This window comes from Ptiloglossa arizonensis, chromosome 11 (genome assembly GCF_051014685.1).
Source record: "Ptiloglossa arizonensis isolate GNS036 chromosome 11, iyPtiAriz1_principal, whole genome shotgun sequence".
Taxonomy (NCBI): Eukaryota; Metazoa; Arthropoda; class Insecta; order Hymenoptera; family Colletidae; genus Ptiloglossa; species Ptiloglossa arizonensis.
In genome coordinates this window covers 5,875,897-5,896,228 of record NC_135058.1, presented here as the reverse complement: position 1 = coordinate 5,896,228, position 20,332 = coordinate 5,875,897, and the positions used below count along the sequence as shown (strand labels likewise).

Here is a 20,332-nt window from a genome sequence, read left to right as displayed (position 1 = left end):
GGTACCTATAGTTCAGTGTTCCTCAAACTTCGTCTTCCCGTGGGCGATAAAGACAAACTTTTAACGGACTCCCTAAAGTAGAATCAAATTATTATTTTTCCAGTATATTTTAACACTGTTTCTCAACGAAATGTATTCGTGTTTAAACATTTTTATACGGTAAAGTTTCATTTCAGTGTACCGAAACTGTGTGAATAAATTTGAAAAAAGTATGGTCCTTGAGCGATTCTTCTTTAGATTGATTGAAAGTTAAAATTTAGGAAAATTAATATTTATTACTGGATAGTAATACTCCCTAAAGTAGAATTAAATTATTATTTTTCCAGTATATTTTAACACTGTTTTTCAACGAAATGTATTCGTGTTTAAACATTTTTATACGGTAAAGTTTCATTTCAGTGTACAGAAACTGTGTAAATAAATTTGAAAAAAGTATCGTTCTTGAGCGATTCTTGTTTAGATTGATTTAAAGTTAAAATTTAGAAAAATTAACATTTATTACTGGATAGTATTTTTGAGAAATCCTGATTATTTAATTTTCAAAGTTATGAAACGTTTAATAAAATTTGTTTTTTTTTTTCTTATTCTTTTTGATAAAAACAGAATGAAAAGGAATACATATGTTAGAAGTACAATACAATGTTGACGGAAGTATACAGTTATGGATATTTCAAATTTTCTTTTTTCGTATTTCTATTATCGATAACAGAAATCTTTTCAATAGCGTTTCCCATAAGAATGATATACTACGAGAAGAATTCTTTTTATTTCAGTAATTTCTTCCGGAAGCTCACTACCATCTACCGATAAGTTCGCAAACCACAGTTTGAGAAACACTGCTTGGGTACTACTACCTGTTACTTCTACCTTCAACTTCACTCGTTAAGCGACCATTTCTTCCACGTGTCAACACAATGTAACGAACGAAGCTGTAATGCAATTATCGAGGTTCTACTCTAGAAAAACATATAGTACAGAAGAAAATTCAACTCTGTAAATTTCTAGAACAATACATCCTCCACAAGTGCAATCATCTATGCGTACACTGTACAACCATTTTCTCATTTTTTCCTGGATTAAATTCTTCCGAATATATACTGTCCATCTAAAATCATTACCTTACTTTCTCTTTAAAGCACTCAAAACACTCCATTTTTTTTAAACAATTCGTAACAAAAAAAAAAAAAAAAATAGACTAATCCAATACTTAATATTACGTTGAAAACCATACCACCAGAGAATGGAGTGATTTTACGGACAGACTTGGTTAAAAAATTGAAATAATTCCTTCTTGGCAAATATTCGCATTGGTCGTTATATTAATCTGCAAAACTCGCTGTATTTTTTAATACATCGAAGAGAACCGAATTTTCGGTCGAACACGTTACAATAGATTTATATAAGATCGATATAACGAGGAACACGACTTTTTTTTACCAACGAATTTCTGTAGATCGATTTCACGAACGCGAATGTTCGATAAAAATTGACTCACCATTGTTGGCACGCAAAAGACGTGACAGAAATGTGTACGACTGGCGTGGTCCTTGGTGATGTACGCAAAATGGGTAAGATCGTCGGCATCCTGGCAGGCGCAGTGAATGTTGCGAATCTCGTGCTCGCAAATCGGCTCCTATCGATTTGCATGATTTCCAATGCAAATGTATGTAGACACGATAAGCATATCAAGTATATCGATGTTAATCCTTTACACCGCTTAATTTGTATGCACCGATTCGATGTTTTACCAGAAAATGAAAGTAACAAAAATATTCCTCGCTGACGATTCACTGCATTGTTCAAAATAATTGCAGAATTTCATCGTTGAACAACACACACGATATTTATATATACTCGACTCGAAATTCTTCAACGTACTACTTATGTTAAATATTGACTCATTGAACATCAATATTCTTATCGTTAAAATTTTACATCGAACTCGAATTATTTTGAGCAATGGATCTGCTTGGTTACCAACAGCGTGGTTAACACTTTAATCCCGGCAATGGAATTTAAATCGTAAATAATTATTCTATAGGTAATATCGATAAATATCCTATCGGTGATGTTGATAAATATTCTCTCGGTACTGTTGATAAATATTCTCTCGGTACTGTTGATAAATATGTATTCTACCGATTGATAAATATTTTATCGGTAGTATTGATAAATATTCCACCGGTGATATTGATAAATAGTAAACCGAACTACTACCACGATCAATAGTAACGTGACGCATGAGGGTAATAAACCACTGTAACGAAATTCGAACAAACGAAGAAACATCGACAAACGTACGAGCTGCGGTGCTCATAAAGGATTAACAAGTCGGTAACATCGATTCATGGATGTAATCTTACATTGGTTACTGTGTTCAGGAAACGAACACCGCGATAAGAGATTGCCAATGTAATATCAGGGGTGACCCTGGGCTCGCGACCCGTTCTCTTCAGCTTCTGTATGGACTTCTTCGTTGACTCGGTGCCGCGTAATTCCTTCACAACGGTGGAGCCCAGATACTGTGCGTATTTAGAACAAAAGAAAGAAACAAAAATGAAACCTTTCACGGGATTCACCACGCGAGACGAAACATTCGGTCGAAACGTTCTCGAAAGCTTCGATTCGAATGATATCTAACCGAGCGTTCAATGCCGGCCATTATCGCGGAATAATAAACACGATAGAAGTTTCACGCGCGTATCGTAAATTATCACGGGGCCATTGTGCAACGTTTATAGCACCGTGTGGTCAAGGAAGTATGCAATTATTAAACCGAACAATGTAATTCCACGGGGGAAGAAAGCGTTAAATGTTTCTTCGTTGCGTTAAGACTCGCTTTACGAGAGGCAACGTTCCGAATGAATTGTGTTATTAGTTACACCCACGCGACGATTATGATAATAGCCTTCACCTTGAGGCACTGTCACGACTATCTGGCTGACATCACGAGCGTACTCGTTATTCAAGAACCGTGTAATACATTAAAGCGAGGGCACAATTACGGAGTACAATTACATGGGTGCGATTACAGTTTCCCTTTTATCTCGTGTAACCGTCCGCTTATATCGGGAACACTGTCTTCTTTTGCGAGTATTTTAGTCCGACAAAATTACGCGCGTCAAAGTCTGGTTAAGAAGGACGGATAAAAGACGAGAGTTCATTGTTCAAGTCACTAGTTTTTGAAAGTAAAAATATTTTACATCACGATACGATTTCTAGGATCCCTCGTGGTGAGAGCGTTTGACTTTGCGTACGTCTCTTTTTTAGGTAAATTTTCACAGATACTTTCCACTCTTTCGTGTCCAACTTTCAATTTTTAACAATCTCTCTTGCCAAACATTTGTTAAGTGTCGAGACGAATTAAAAGAATTGAACAACGAGGATTGAAAACAAACATTCCAAAATTGTGCGTGGAGAAAATTGAAGGTGACCTTGAAAATCCACGTAAAAAGAAGAGACACAAAAAACAAATGCCGTCCACTTGAGTACCTTCGAAATCCATTATTATCCACTCTGAAAAAACATTTGACTTTCACACTGGTTACGAAAAAATCTATCGAGTTAGATGAGCCCTGGACATCTTAAGCTAATCATACACCAGTAAGCAGTTCGTGAACATTGTTCGCAGTGTACAAAAGCAGCTCGCAAATTTTTTACGATCACTACCTAATCCTTTCGTGAACACTTCTCGAAGAAACATGTCCACGGTTCATCGACAATGTTACTTGCTCGTGTATCAGTTTCTCGAGATAGTTTCTTACGAAAAGATCCGTGTCATGAAACATTCGCGAACCATTGTCCAGTGAACGCGTCTCGTATAACCAAGTATTACAAAATAATTCTAATAATTCGCGTAATACGAAAAGATACGCTAGAAAATTGAAATTCGATGCTGTTGACTAACAGCTCGCAAACATTGACAGAGACGCACCTTTGCGATAAGTGCTCAAACTCGGACCAAAGCTACATTTGCGGACACGTTCCACGTCACAGCATCGACGACAGACAGCAAACTGGTCAAGGAATCGTAAGAAAGGACCAACCAAAAACAATTAGACTTACGTTGGCGACGTACGTGACGCATCCGGTGAGCAGAGCTTTCGGCTGGTGCCTCCATTGCGTCTTTAGGGTGGATGGCACACCGAACAGCAACTCCGACGGTGCCCTGATCTCGAGTTGTTCCGGTGCCGTGATCGCTCCATTATGCGAACTGGGTCGCTGGGGTGGCTGAGGGGCCGGTCTGTTTTTGCGATGCCTTAATGTACCCGTGGCTGTCGAATTCGTCCCGGTTATCGGTGTCCCGGTATTACCCTCCGCCGTAGTTTCCGGCAGTTTTTCACGTATCTCCTCCTTCAGCTGCTGGATATTCGTCTTCTGCGGAAACGAGAGCGTACGAAAGCTTGAGGAGCGATCGTTTCAACGGTCACGAAATTTTCGTGGATTCTTTAGCTTCGATTGGTTGACGGCTCGGGTCTTTCTTGACCCACGCGCTCGTATAACGTACCGTTTCTACGAAGGGTGGGGAGGAAACTGATTCGTGCCATAACATGTACAATATGTGACCAATATGTGATAAATAATATATGATTGATTTCACTATTTTAAAACAATGATGAAAAATTAAATTTTTGTTATTCAAGAATATTCGATAAGAGAGCCTCGTAGGAATACATTCTTTTTTTACGCTCTTTTGGAGAATCACGGGTATAGGTACTTGTAATGTCTTGGAGTGGTGTTTTCTAAAGTAGGGGAAGGGTAGTGGGAAAGAAAATTGTTAATGTGGATAATTTACGCACTGTGTGTATCGATAGGATCGTAGGAGTTTAACAACTGTAGGAGTGTGTATTTCTATCTATTTGATAGCAGTGTTTTTCGAAGTAGAGGATACAATTCGGGAGTAGGAGTAATGTAATTAAAGTGAAGAATTTAAAGTTCATTTATATTGTTTAACAAATCGATCATCGTAGGAGTGCATTTTTCTTGGATTATTTTTGCAATCGTTCCGTGCAATGTAAACTGAAATTCTAATTAATATCGATCCACGACGACTATTGATCTTGCGAGAATGTGTCGTGTTACATCATCGGGAAATTTAATTATAAACATTTACACGCAATTCGATCGATTGCTTGAACGTTGCACGCGTGTACAAATGTGTATTAACATTGCGAACAACTGTCCGTAACGCAGATTTTTTTTCTTCGTCTTTTAACATTTTTTCCCCACCGAACAAAGTATTCCGAAACGCAACGTATGGAAGACAACAATCGATTTCGAGGGAGACAATAATGTTCGGTAATTAACGAATGATAAAACACGACTCTCGCGTCGTTTTCATTTTTACATAACGGTCCGAAATGAAATTGTCAGAATCGCTGAAAGCAAGGTTCCTCGTCACGATCGAATACTCTTCCACGCGAAAAAAAAAAAAACGTGAAAAAAAAAAACGCACCCACCGATTTTTATCAAATGCAAAAACCTTCCGATGGGCTCGCGAACCAGCGACCGACAAAAAGAAACATTTTTTTATATTCCACCATTTCGGTGAACCAGATGACGTTACGTTGTACCAGTTTCGGGGCGACGGATTCCCGATGCGTTGGTGAACAAAACAGAAACAAAAAAAAAAAGAGAAAAAAACGGAAGAAAAAAAAACCGGAAAAAAAGAGAGGAGAAAACCATCCATCCCTCCCGGCTGCGCAAAATTTTCGCGAAGCGTTGCAAAGCCACGCTCGAAAATCCGGCTCGCGTTACACAACGTACAATTACACACGTAAAAGCGTCGCGTTTCGAATTGCCACCCCGACCCGGCCCGAAAAAAGGAAACTTTTTGCAATCTCTCCGGCTGAAACGCGCGGCCGTTTCACGGCGGTCCGGGAATTACGATCAAACCGGATTCAAACCACGCGAGCGTATCGCTCGAATTCGGATTACACGCCGCGAATCGTTTGTTACATCTGGCTTCCCTGTATAATTTGTATCGTGCCACGGTTCCCCGGGGAACGAGTAGCGTAAAAAACAAAGAGACGGGCGAAAAAAAAAAAGAAGGAAAAAAAAAGAGAGACGGCAATTTTCAACGAGAGTAAAAGAGAGAGAGACGAGCGCGACGATACGAAATTCGGAGATTAAAGGCGGAAACGCGTCGCTATCGTCGCGCGTGGAAACCATAAAGGCGCTAATAAGATACGCATTAATGGCACCGCGTCGTTTCATGGGGGTCGTATAACCTCTAATCTTTGTATCCTTGCTAATACATTCACCGTGCTGTGGAACCTCTACAATTATGAAATATTGTACCGTATACAATGTTTAGAAGGTGCGCAGAGTGGTGAATGTTGCGTCATTTCCTTTCGTGGTCACATAACCTATAACTTTTAAAAGTTCGATTATACCTTTTCGTGTTGTATTCCTTACCGATTGCCGAATATTACGATCGGGTACAATTACGAGACTTTGTATCGTGTAACACCGTTTTATAGGATACCTACTAGTGTCACTTCGCGTGGTAACATAACCTCTTATTTTTATACGCGAGCTTGTCCGTCTAGGCTTGCCAAATATTCGATTTCTGTAATCATTGGATTTCGTGTCGAGTAGTGATTATAGAATACAGGTAAGTGTCACGTCACTTCCGTGATTACATAACCTACAATTCTTAAATCTTTGCTCATAGTTCCTCGTGCGGTTTGCCAAAGTATTCTGATATTTGTAATTACGAAATTTTGTATCGTCTACGTTTTCTACGTTGCCATGTACGTTCGAGGGTTCATCGGAGATTTATCCACGACGATCGTCGACCAACTTTATCGATCTTCGGTGAATCAACCGAGAAACCAGCGGGCAAACTTTCGATAAGCCTCCATGGTACATAGGCTACTTGCAAGCATTCTTCTCTCAAGAATGGAATAAAATTTGATTCTCGATGAAAGAATAAAATAAATCTATACCGACTTATTGGACGTTTATTCTACCATTATCGGATTATCCGATTCAAATTTTACTTTCATTCCACGTGTAACACACATAAATTCCTGTATCTTTTATTCACGACTCGACAAGTTCTACCCGGACAAACGTTCCGCCCATTTCTACTCCCGAAACTATACTTCGTCGAAAAACGAGTACACGTGACACAATCCTCTCCCCGTGTTAACATAACCTCCTGTGAACGTTCAATCCGCTATCGGATCGTGTCTCGGAGCAATTGCAAAAACTACGAGCTCGCTCGGCGCGAAATCATCGAAACTCTGCTCCCGGTTGACGCGAGGCTAACGCGTTCCCGGCTCGATCCAACGCAGACGAAAACGGGGGGCTGGATAGGTAGAACGAGGGGGGCATAGGTGGGGCGTCGCGCGACAATCGGACCGCGAGTCGTGAAATTCGATTACGGGGAAAGAATGGACGTAAGGACCAGAGAAACGGAGGAACAAAAAGAGCGATTTGGACGTGTGCGCGTCGACCGGGCGGCCATTAATCGAATTTAATTAGCTAATTAAGGGAGGCAGCGCCGAAAAGACGAGCGGGACGAGGTAACGGAGTAGCTCGTTAACGGATGCACGTATCGCGCTCGAGGCGCCCGAACAAAAACCATTAGCGTCCGCTCGAGCGATCAGGCTGAAAGCTTTCTCGAGTGTCGCGTACCACCCGGTACGTACAGGCTGCGCCGTTGTACGCGCATCGCACAGGTAAGCTGATGCACGATGCGAGAAGAGTGGAGGAGAGTGGAGGAGAGTGGAGGTGGGGGAACAAGTGAGCGTGCCCGCGCCCGCGCCCGCGCGCGCGCGTTACAATAACGGCTCTCCAATTAGCCACGATATTTACATTATGACGCGATCGGTTGAAAGCCGTCGGAAGCGATCGAGCTTGCCGTGTCGCAGCCACCCCTCGGAAGCTCGTTCCACCCTCTTTTGCCCAAGTGCTCGGCCCTTGTCAGACACCCCGGTGAACCGTTCACGGCAATTCTTAACAGGATTGTTGCATCCGCTACCAACCCCACCTCCACTCACCCTCTCTGTTACTCAGTGCGAGTGTGTATGTGTGTATGTTTTTTTGCGTTCGCTCTCTTAAAACACGATCTTCGCGATGTGACGCGTCCCACCCCTTCTCCTCTGGCTCACAGGTGAGAGAATCGACGGGGGTGAGGAATTGTCACGCCGGATGACGATCGTGACGTACGTCGTTAACCCTTCACAGTCGATGTGGTTTCGTCGCTTCGGTGTCGGGATTGCACGTGCACTTTATCCCCTTGCACTTGGAAGAGGTGTCTGGTACTTTGGGATACTCTGAGCTTGTTTTTTCTTTTTTCTTTTTTTTTTGGAATATTGTACGGGAGGTTTTGGTCGGGAAATGTTCAGCGTGTTGATGTAGGAATTGGAGATTCCATATTTAGCGATAGAGGCGTGAACTTTTGAAGTATTATAGAAAGAGAAGAGTGTTAAGCTGGATGACGATTGTGATATTAAATTTTGGTCAGGAAATGTTCAACGTGTATATGTAGGAATTGGAGATTCCATATTTAGCGATAGAGACGTGAACTTTTGAAGTATTATAAAAAGAGAAGAGTGTCAAGTTGGATGATAATCGTGATGATCGTGATGTTTGGTTTTGGTTGGGAAATGTTTAGCGTGTTGATGTAGGAATTGGAGATTCCATATTTAGCAATAGATATGTGAATGTTTAAAGTATTATACAAAAAGAAGAGTATCAAGCTGGATGATGATCATAATGCTAGGTTTTGGTCAGGAAATGTTCAGCCCGTTGATGTAGAAATTGGAGATTCCATATTTAACGATAGAGACGTGAACTTTTGAAGTATTATAGAAAGAGAAGAGTGTCAAGCTAGATGATGATTGTGATATTAAGTTTTGGTCAGGAAATGTTCAACGTGTACATATAGGAATCGGAGATTTCATATTTAGCAATAGAGACGTGAACTTTTGAAGTATTATAGAAAGAGAATAGTGTCAAGCTGGACGACGATCGTGATGTACGTCCTTACAGATCAAGATCTCATAGTTTGATAATCGAACGTAAGTCTGACAGTTGCTCGTGCCCTGGTTAAGACCACTTTTTAGAATATTCTATATTGGGGATAGATCGGGAGAAGCTAACCGCGTTGATGTAAGAACTAGAGATTCTATATTTAGCGCCGAGGATTGAATGTTTGAAGTACAGAGAGAAGAGTGTATCTATCGCGATGAAGTTAAATCGCATTTTCGAATATTTCACATTGACGTCGGATCGGTAGAAGCTAAACGCGTCGGTACAGGACCCAGAGATTCCATGTTCAGCGACAAGTGTTGAATATTTGAAATACCGAAAATATTCTACGTTAGCGTAGATCTCGTGAAAGTAAACGCGTTGATGTAGGAATTAGAAATTTATATATAGCAACAAGAGTGGAATGTCTGAACTACAGAGAGAAGAGTGCCAAGTGGGATAGCCATCGCGACTAATGTCGTTAACCCGACACTTTGTAATGCTCTAATTAAAATCATTTTTTTTTTTTCTTTTTTTAAATACTCTACGCTGGCGCTAGATCAAGAGAAGCTAAACGTGTTGTGGGAAACACGGGATTCCATATTTAGCGACAAGGGTTGAACGTTTGAAGTACAGAGAGCAGAGTGCCAAGCGGGATGACGATCGCGACGAACGTCGTTAACCCTTTACAGTCCGTGGTTTAATCGTTTCACGTTGGAACCCCTCTTCTTTCGCTCTCTCGAGGTGTGTCTGACGGTTAGACGTGTCCCCTTCCATGCTAACGGCAGCATGAACTAAAATTGAACGCGTCTAGAAACACGGTACGATATTAGACGACACAGATTCGTTATTCGCGGTTACAGGTTGATTTACAACGAACAGAGGATTCCGTCGCTCTAAAACTGATCAGAGCATCGGTCGTGTATTCCTCTTTGCCGCTGCGAGGCAATATCCAACATTATCGGCCCGATGTAGCCTAAGGCCACTTTCGGAAAACCCCTTTGACGCGAAGCGACAAGGTGCAATGCACGATGCAAAAGGATTTTTACCCACGGGAAATATTCCGTCTCGGTAAAACTGTTTCGAACATCCTTCTATCTCGGTGTTGCGAGCAGGTATCCGATATAGTCGCATACGTTTAAGATTCTCCTAGATTGGCTCTATGTTGCGCGAAGCACGACATAACGCGCATTGAAGTGGGGACGTTAGCTCCATACGAGATGACACGTGAAACTCGAACCACAGATTCTCCAATACGCTTTGTAAAACTGTCTAGGAAATTTTACTGTATTCCGTTGCGCGAACCAACGATCGTTTTCAAGTATTAAATTTCGACAAAAGCCTCTCAAAGACCTGAACAGTTCAATGGGCCGAGTAACCGAAAGATCAGAGTTCGAATCCTCGATCTAATTATCGGTTGATTCTAACCGAGTGTCCGACAGTCTTGAACGATGGAGAGACGAAGTGTAATTTTTCCAACACTCACCGAGTCGATTTGTATTCACCAAGGGACGAAGGATTTTACTCACCAAGGTGTTCAAGTCTTTATTGAGGTCCTCCAGGTTGGGTCCGGTGCAATTGCGATTCTGCGCACGTGGATTCGAGCTGCTGACCGACGCGAGGATCCTCTTTCTGTGCGCTGGTTTTTGGATCTCCAACACGGCCGCCAGTTCGACCTCCCACACGCGTCTCACGCGGTCCATGTCCGTGTACAGGTGCTTCCTGAAGGTCTCCGCGTAATTCTCCAGGTGAATGCTCTTCAACCATTCCTCCACCGATTGGTCGTTGCCGTTGGACCGTTTCTCCACGCGCTTGTTCAACAGACCGACAGCGTCCATGATCACCGCGCGTTCCTGATCGCTGCTGATCCCCATGTCCTTCAGATCAGCCTCGTCGAGCACCCCGTTCTGCGAACAATCGCGATACATTCGTACGAGCCACGTAAATACACACCGAACAGACATACTCACTATGAAGTCGAGGTCGTCGAAGCCAGAGTTGACGAAGAGGGTCTCGTAATCCGCCAGTCCCAACGTTGACAGCCACTGACCGACGGAAGTGGAGACAATGGGGCTGCTGCTGGTGTCCGAACTCAGACCTGCGTACAAATCAGACGAGACCCCGCGAGTTTAATTTACGGCGGACACCTTCGATTCCGTGACTCGCCGATCCGGCGAATGGAAATCGGACGCGATTTTCTGCGAGTTGAAGCGTTAATTGCCACGGTTATTGTACAAAAATGCTCGACAACTGGTCCGTGATATTCTTAGTTTTCTTATATACGAGAATCTAACGCAAATATTACAGGAACCTCGCAAGTTATCCGAACTTGTTCCCTTCGATGCTTCCGGAGACTCCCTCGCATATTGTACAAGCATTGGTCGGAAACACGAACAACTCGGACTCTGTATGTAATTATGTACAATCTTATCCCCGATCTAAGTAAAAAATTCTCACGCGTTGATTCTCACACGATCATCGGGCAAGTATATGAACAAACTTAACCCTCCGTCAACCGACGCTTCTAATGGCTGTACGCATGCCTGGGTCAATGCAGACCCGGACCTTTCTTATCATTTTGTCATTCTATCGGTCGTCGTATTAGTCGAACAGTTCCCGGTTGGAATTGCTCGTCGTGAATCGAGAAGATCGACGAGGTTTTCGCAAACATGGGTCAAAACAGACCCACGCTCGACCAACGGAGGGTTAACTCGTAAATGAATTACATCGAGTGTTCTTTTCTTAAATTTTGATACCACCGAAGTCGAGTCTACTCGCGAGAAGAACCGACCTGTTACTTCTCGTTAAAAAATTTAAACAAAGATGTCCGAAAGACGTTTAAAAGGAAATGTTTGAGCTACCTAGTCTCGTCTGGAACTCCTTCTCGAGTTCGGTGACGAAAACGGACTCCCTGACGAGGCCAGTCCCGAAGGACGCCATGATCTCCGAGATCTTCGCCCATTCCTCCTGTTCGTCGAAGGGGCTCATTATGCTAAGGGACTTCTCGTCCCTTTCGCGGTCGCGATCGGACAATCGGAAAGGGACCTCTCCGTCCTCGATACGTTCTCCGCCTCCACCCTCGCCGCCGGTTCCCATTCCGCATGCGGCTGGCCCGTAAACGTTCCGCAAGCGACGCAGCGTACGTGGCCGTTCAGCCGTCACGGACCCTTTCAACAAACCTGTCGAAATTACAACATGTCGATTACACGGCGGGGTCAGTGACAAGATAAAGTTTTCATCCGTAGACGTGCAAGAACAGTGGTCCCCGGTTATACGAAACGAATCCTCTCGATCCTCTGTAACCGGGGTAGGTGGCGGTTCTATTCCACCGAGCGATCTTTTTCACCTTAGATTCGTGTTGAGATTTTACGTACCGCTCGACAAAGTGAATAGAAGAGAGAAAAAGGAGAACGAGACGTTTGTTAATGAAAATTTTGATTTTTATATTTATTTTTGCAGCACTTCTTCGTAAGAGTGTTTAATTAACGGATTGGCCAGGTTGATGAGGAAAATGAGTCCAAACGGTGTATCGTTTCGACTGTTTCTTAGTATACGTTGTACGAATCGTTTTTGAAAAAATTCAAATACAATATTTTGTATAATTGAATGTAATGGCAATGTGGTCGTGTTTGGGCTCATTTTTGTCCGGGGAAAGTCAGCAAACTGTTGGCGATACTTTGGCAAAAATAAATCAATAAGTTTATGAATTTTTATATTTAGTGAAACGTGTTTCTTCCGTTCGTGGACCGTATCTTAATACAGTACCAAAGTTTCTGTTTATAGATATTTTTCGAAAACGAGTAGAATTAGTGAAATCAATTTCACAATAAAATATTGTCGCTTAGGTTGGTGGTGTCCGAGAATCTTTGAAAATGTTTTCATGTATCGAACACTAGGAAAATATTTCGAGAAACTGTTACGATTCAAAACGGAACATTTGGTAAACTCTTGAAAAATTGAAATCTTGTAAATGTACGAAATATTTGCAAGGTATGTAAAAGCAAGATGAAATCGATAATATTATTTTTCAATCTTCTTGTGCAAGATAAACACGATACTTAGTATCGATAATACCAAACGGTGTCAAGCTCATTGAAGTCTCAATATATCTAAGCCAATCGGAGATTTCAATGCTTTCAAACCATTCGAAATATACACCAAACTTCACAACTTTCCAGCTTGATCTAATCTCTCTCACTTTCGTTTCAAAATTATCGATACTCTTAAATTGTTACCTCCTTTTGATTATTTTCCATTCAACATTTCCAATGTGTCGTTAAATAAATTTCTTCGACGTTCCTCCGATATCCTTTCCGATCAACGTTGCAATATATTTCTAAACAACGCTCGAATCGAGTCGTCGAAACATATTTACCCAAAGCTAACATTAAATAATGAAGAAGTTCCTCCCTCTCGCGAATTTTAACGTTCCGTGTCACCCTCGCGGTTCTCCAATATATTTCGTCCCGATAAATCCTCTTTACCGCCGTTAAAGCGTATCGTTATCACCAGGAAACAACGATTCCGCAATAATCTTGGCTGATCCGAATTTGTTTGTTCCGTCGTAAAACGACTGTGCACGAGCGGCCCGGCCCGGCCCCTCCTCCATCGTTCGCGAAAACCGCGTTGTTGTATTTGCTCGCTCTCCTCGATCACGGCACATGTGTAACGTCCGCAACAAGTGCACGCGCAAATGATTTTTTTTTCATGGTACTTTGACCCTCAAACGTTTTATCCGCGTTCGTTATTTACCCGAATCCTGTATTTATTTGCGAGCAATCGTACGCCACCGCAGCGCGGAACGCACGACCGGATGCGTTTCGAATATTCAACGCGTCGATATACTATTTTGTTTTTCCATTTCTTTTTTCCTTTTTTTCTTTTTTTTTTTTTCGTTTTTATTCGTAAACTTCGCGCCCCAAGTCGACGTATAATATTTCTACTAATCTCGTGTCGAGAGAGAGAAAGAGAGTGGGGCTCGGTTGACGTTTAAAAGCGACGAAGAGATGTAATTGGTTAACGACATCGGTGTCGAGAGTCGGTCTTGATTATCTTCCGGGAACTAATCTCGTGGAGGCATCGAACAATGACGAATCTGTAATGAATATTCAACGTATCCATGGATTCGTTCGTACGTGCCGCATATCCATTATGGATATCCGCTGGCTGATTCCGGATACCAGCTCGACGTGTTTGCGCTTAAAACCGTCCGGAATTGCTGGCCAGTCCGAGTGCTGGAGAACTCGCGCTCGTTGGATCGCGAATTTCGGCTAGAGCGTTACACGCTCGTCGACAAGTCGATCGGTTACTTTGAAACGAGTACTTTCGAACGAACGATACAGTACGACCGAGTGTCCAAAGTGTGTCTCTATCCCCGATCGTTTGCTTCTTGACGATATCGGGTCGTTGATACGGATAGCTTTGCTTTCAGATGACGTTGAATGATACGGAATTTCTTTCTTTTCTGTCGATTTTCTCATATTTTTCTAAAGTTGATCGTACTGTCGCAAATAAATCAATAAAGTTCAATTCTCCGGAGAAAAATGTGTTTCTATCTCCATTACAAACGAAAGTAGCGTACCACCAAAGGCACTGCTGAACCAATAACGAAACCACAATGAGAAAATTTCTTCTCATTCCGTCTATTCTAAAGATGTTGCATCTTTGAATTATCACCCGTTCGAGTCGATCCCGCTTAAATCGTACGATGTAAGTTTAAAAAAAATTTCCATACTCTGCTCATCCTTTTTAAACGCGAAAACGTCTCGCGTTCGGTACAGAGACGTTTGCTCGAAACGTACAACAGTTTCGCAATGTTGGTGCAAACATCATCGGAAGGCAGGATACGGTTTCGGTTCGATTCCTGTTCGTTAATTTTTCGCATTGCTAACACGTAGATCAGTGACGTCGGTAAACCACGGGCGCGGGGAATAATTTATCCACGATATCGCGCATTAACATCGAGCACTTAAACGTCCGCCTCGTCGCGCTCCGACAGGTGCAAATAATCCCCCCCGGTGCCTCCCCATTCGTCCCGTTCTCTCATTCTTCGCTCTTTTCATCGTCTAGAGGCTTTGCTCGACGGCTGCTGCCGCCACCGCCTCCGCCACCCCCGTCATCCCTTCTCGCGAGAGAGGGAGGGCCCTTGGCAGGCGCAGTAACGCCGACACTAAAGACAATCCGTCGTTTTCACCGCCTTTACAATCGACGCCTTGGAAATACCGCGGCCGTGTTCGCCATGGAAATTCATTCATACGAATTTCACAAATGAGAATTCGCGATACGTGCGCGCACCACCTAACCTGGCCCCGAGTGAAACGAAGAAAGAGTACGAAAAAAGGAAAAAGAAAGGTGAACGAAAGGAAACGAGCGAGAGAGTGAGAGAGAGAGAGAGAGAGAGTACCGCGCCACAGACGGAAGAAAAGAAAACGAAGGGAAGAACGGAGGAGGTAGGGAGCTAGGAGAAAAAAGTACCACTTTAAGCAGCGGCTATGAACGCCTTTCAAAGACGCTGTGTGTATCCTCTCTGCACAGGTGCACTCGACAGGGGTGGCGCCGCGAGAGCGTGTACCAACGGTGTACGTACATCCGCGCGTCGTGAAAAGCTCATAAAAATATTAAACAGAGAGGGCAACAGCGAGAGAGCGAGAATACCGCGATACGAGCTATAGGATAAGCGCGTGTGAGAGAAAGAGAGAAAGAGAGAAAAAGAGAGAGAGAGAAGTAGGGTAGGGGGGTGTAGAAGGCTCGCGCGCACGTTACAAGCAGCAAACGTACGTAATTTTAATTAAAGCTCCATGATGAAGGGCGTCGCCTGCTCGCGCGCACTCCAGCCAGCAGCGTTATATTATGTAGGCAGTTATTCAAGTCATATACACAAATTACATAAATCCTCATCGTCGTCCCTTTCACCCGCTTTTCCACCTTCTATCTTTCCCTTTCCTACCGGCTGCCGGTTTCCCTAGCGCGCGGCTACTCCCACCCACCCAACGTCACGCGGGGGCTTCTCTTTTTTCCTTCTTTTTCCACCCATCCCTCCGTCTACGTGTCCCTATCCAACCCTTTCCACGACCGCCTCTTCCACCTACCCACCGCCACCCTTCCACCCTTCCACCCGTACTCCAAGTCCACGGTTCCGTCGGTTTCCGGGTCTCTCTCGTTGCCATTCTTTCCCGTCGTCGCACGAGCGACCGCTGGCTTTCACGGCGTAATAGTTTCCCTCACGAGGGAATCCGTTTAATCGCAGTAATTGGGAAGAGCTGCGACATTATGCGCTTTTTCTTTCTCCTTTATTTCATCGCCGGTTTGCGCGCTCCCACCGTGAGAAACTAGCGCGCGCGCGCGCGAGCGAGCGAGCGCGGACGCGGACGCGGACGCTCACCAACAGCACCGGCATCGACGCGAGCACCACGTTTCGCGCGACGCTCTTCTCCCCGAATGTGTTCTTTTCTTTCTCTTCTATTTTCCTCCCCCGCCTCCTCCTCGTACTACCCCCACCCTTCCAGTTTTCCTCGTTTCGTTTTTGTTGCGCACACCCGGTTCTTCTTTTCTGCTCTTTTCCCTACGAAACGGTGCACTCTACCGGTTCGAGGGAAATCGGTTCGAGGGACGACGAAATTTTTACCCCTAGTTTCACTCTTCTCTCGTACGTGTGCACGCGCTTCGCTCAACGATCGAACCGATTTCGATTGGTATCGAATAATATTCGATCGGACGGGGGCTCGTTGAATTTTTTACTCGAATTTAGTATCCAACTTTCCGTAGACGGTTAATTTTTAAATGTGTAGTTTCTCTTTTTCTTTTCTTTTTCTTTTTTGAGAGTTGCAAATAAAATTGGAAAGAATTATCGTAGACGGTTAATTTTTAAATGCATAGTTTCTTTTTTTTTGATAGTTGCAAATAAAATAAGAAAAGAATTACTCGACTAGTAAATTAAGATCGACAGAAATATCTTGTGGAAATGTAGCAGTGGTTGACTAATGTATTTAATGACGTTTACGCAAAGAAAAAGTAGATACGTTGTAATTTTGCAACCATATGTATTTGAAGGTTAACGTCGCGTTAGAAATAGTTCTTCACGATAATTGTTAGTTGGACCGATTTCAACGTATCGAAATGTACTGGATCGTGATAGCAAATCTCCTCCGATTTCTTTTCTCAATTACTTTAATCGTTTAGGAAATCAAATATAACAAACACTTCGAATAGAAACTGTAGCAATTGTTTTAGTATACATAAATATACGAAATATATATTTCTAACTATAAGGAAGTTACTCAAGTTGTAAAATGTAATTTCATTTTCTACGGATGAAAGAAAACTTAACCTACAATTCTTCGAATGAAAATATTTCTAATATAATACTCGATCGCGTGTCAATATTCGACGAAGTAAATGTTGCTCACGAAGTAAGAAGAAAATGTTGCACAATCTTACGAAGTTCGTGGCTTAGTTTCTTATATGTTACAAAAAATGGCGAGTAACGTCGGACATATTGGTGCGACGCAATTCGACACCGGTTAACGTTACGATCCAGGTATTGTTATCGATGAAGCAAAATAGTGGTGTTCATTTCTTTTATCTGAGACGATAAAATGACGAAACGACGAGGTATACTTCTGCTGAATCGATGATGCATCTAATTATATACGTAAACGGCGCTTGAATATTTTCGCACATCATAACCTAGAAAATAAGGCTCGGTCTACGTGCAATTGTACATATAACATCTCACTTTGTGCATACCTTACTTTGTGCACTTTGTGCACTTTGTGCACATTTAATCGATCGATTAACAATACAATTTTAGTTTATATTAATATATTGAACAAACAAGAAAGTAATATTTTCACTGTCAATTAAAATTGGCATATTGGTAACCCCATTAGTTTCGAAAAGGAATACCTTACAATGATTCCAACGATCTCCACCCTACACAGAATTGTTCTTTTCAATTTCTTTAAACAAAGAACATCATCATTCGGAAAATAATTTATACCAAAAAACAACTCTTTCGTTCTCTGATGCACAGTCGTCGATACGAGTAAAATTACACTCGACTCCATTTTGTCGTTAAGCTTCGAACGCCCATGGGCGTTCATCGCACACCGTGGATCGACCGATCGCTTTCTTCCAAACCGGAAGATTAATATAGTAATTCAAGAAGTACAAAAAAAAAACGTTCGAACGACCCCACGGTTGTGGCTCGAACTCCAAATGTAAAATACGATCGTGGTTATCGGCTACGTTGACAACAAGCGTAACTTCCGCTCGTCTTAACTCGCTGTTGCTTGATTCCCCCCCTCTGCGATCCATTAAAGCTGGAAAATTTGCGGCGATGCCACGGACCTCGGCGATCGTAAACATTAAAGTAATCCTTGCGTAAATAAGTGCGTGCACCGTGGATTTCACGGGATACGGTTCACCGAATGGAGGAGCCACGGATTTCGACGGATATTAAAAATGCTCGGCCATTAAGCCAGTCGTAAACGACGCAGCGGTTACGATTGTCGAATCTGGTCGTCAGTATCGCTTCGTTCGGGTTGTTAAAGTTCTCGAGAGGTTTGTCCCGATAGCAATACCACGAATGTCCCGAGAGATCGTTAAAATATTTTTTATTTCAACGGGAACGAAAATTGACAAGAGTGACCCGAATTGGAACCGATAACTTCGTGGATTTATCCCGATGCATGGCTGTAAATGTACGGTGACGATTAATAATGCAGAACAAAAATGAAAATTACTTTCAATGGGAATTAATTACGCGTTAGAAACAATAGGCCACGTTACGCGGTGTGACGCTTGCGTGAAACGTCCATTTTGTTTTATTACAGAAAACACCGTTTTACGATCCACGTTCCTTGATTTATACCAAATAGGTTTATAAATAATTAATAAGATTTACGAGAAGAGGAACGCGATATTCATTATTTTAATCTCGTGCAGCTTAGAGTCTTAATGGTACCATTAATGGTCTGGAGAATTACGTGAACAGAAATTTATAATTATTTGCATCTATCGTGAGGCAGGATTGTAGACACGCGTCGACCAATGAATAATAATCAGGGATAAAGACGCGAAAATGAGCATTAACCCGATAATGGTGAACATCGATGTAGAATTAATAAAATCGAAATGGATAATTCCACGGAGTATAATTTCACTCGTATGACATCATTAACGCGTAGCAGTGTCGTAGAGAAATGGAGAAATGAGTTACTTGGAACTTTGTAACTAAATTTCTATGCAAAAATAATTTATTATTAATTTAGAATAGTATCGTATTCCGAAGTGATTGGTGTCGATAGGGCTGTAATTAAATCCTCGAAGAAGAATATTAATAGCTAAAGATTTATCGGAGAATATATTTCTTATCTCGATTTCGCTGTTTATGCAAATGTTGAGGCTGACGTCAAATTTATAGCCTGACTACCGGTTAATTCATATTCGTGTCTTAATTTTATTGGTATGAAAACTTCGCGAACGATATCGGTATATTTCTTCACCGAAAAAACTGGATCCAGCTAATTTAAATGTGAAGTACACTTTAGAAGCGTCTGGTTCGACTTGCACGATACTATGAATCTCACGCTAATTTAACGCCGCCTTAAAACTGTGTCAATTTCGCGTTTAATGAGACTGTCGCAAATTAAGGAATATGAATTCCAAGAACTCATTGATAAAGTGTTATGTACGAACGAGTAAGAATGCACAGCTCGACTTGTTGTATTCGTAGAATGCTCGGAGAATTATTAACAATTACTGCAATTTCTGTGGAAAACCGACGTGAGTCGAGAATACAATTTTTAGAAGAAAAATCTCTCGAATAATCGTGCACAATTGTTCGCAGTAAATATGAAGAGACATCACCCCTTGATCGTTTATTAGTAATATATCGAGTATTAGCTTTTAATAATATCTGCGAATGACAAGCACCATGTAAACAAAAGGTCTTGTAAACAAAAGAATGCAATAAAAGGTCCTTGTTTTTTATCGTGCCAATCGTGTCTCGACTGTAGTTGAAACAATGCATCCAAAATCTTTTAAACATAACACATGCATAAAATGCACTCGTAATGAATCTGGTTATAAATTCTAACCAGAATATAAATATGTATATAAATCTGAATGTATTATATAAGTAATAACCGCTAGACGTGCATCGAAAGTCTAAGAATTTCAGGCTCGAGGAGTAACAGACTTATCGTTTAAAATCTCTGCCTTGTTCGTAATGGGTATTAATGACTCACGAATCGTGAGTCGCCTTGTAAATTAGAAAATCCATTTCTTAAGAAGTAGAATAGTTGAAACGCAAGCTAAATTGTACACGGTTTGAATACATGAACCAGAA

General features: G+C 42.1%; 1 protein-coding gene across 2 annotated transcripts in view; it reads right to left on the bottom strand.

The window, feature by feature from the left end:
- LOC143152880 (ankyrin repeat and SAM domain-containing protein 1A) overlaps positions 1-20,332 on the bottom strand; it is a 120,161-nt gene that overhangs the window by 8,632 nt on the left and 91,197 nt on the right. For both annotated transcript variants that reach the window (XM_076323469.1, XM_076323471.1), the window contains 6 exons: positions 11,844-12,161; positions 10,953-11,080; positions 10,512-10,889; positions 4,066-4,377; positions 2,364-2,522; positions 1,496-1,633 (listed from right to left, as the gene is read on the bottom strand). In XM_076323469.1, the coding sequence (XP_076179584.1) occupies positions 1,496-1,633; positions 2,364-2,522; positions 4,066-4,377; positions 10,512-10,889; positions 10,953-11,080; positions 11,844-12,161 (1,433 nt within the window). The remainder of the gene's footprint in view (positions 1-1,495; positions 1,634-2,363; positions 2,523-4,065; positions 4,378-10,511; positions 10,890-10,952; positions 11,081-11,843; positions 12,162-20,332) is intronic.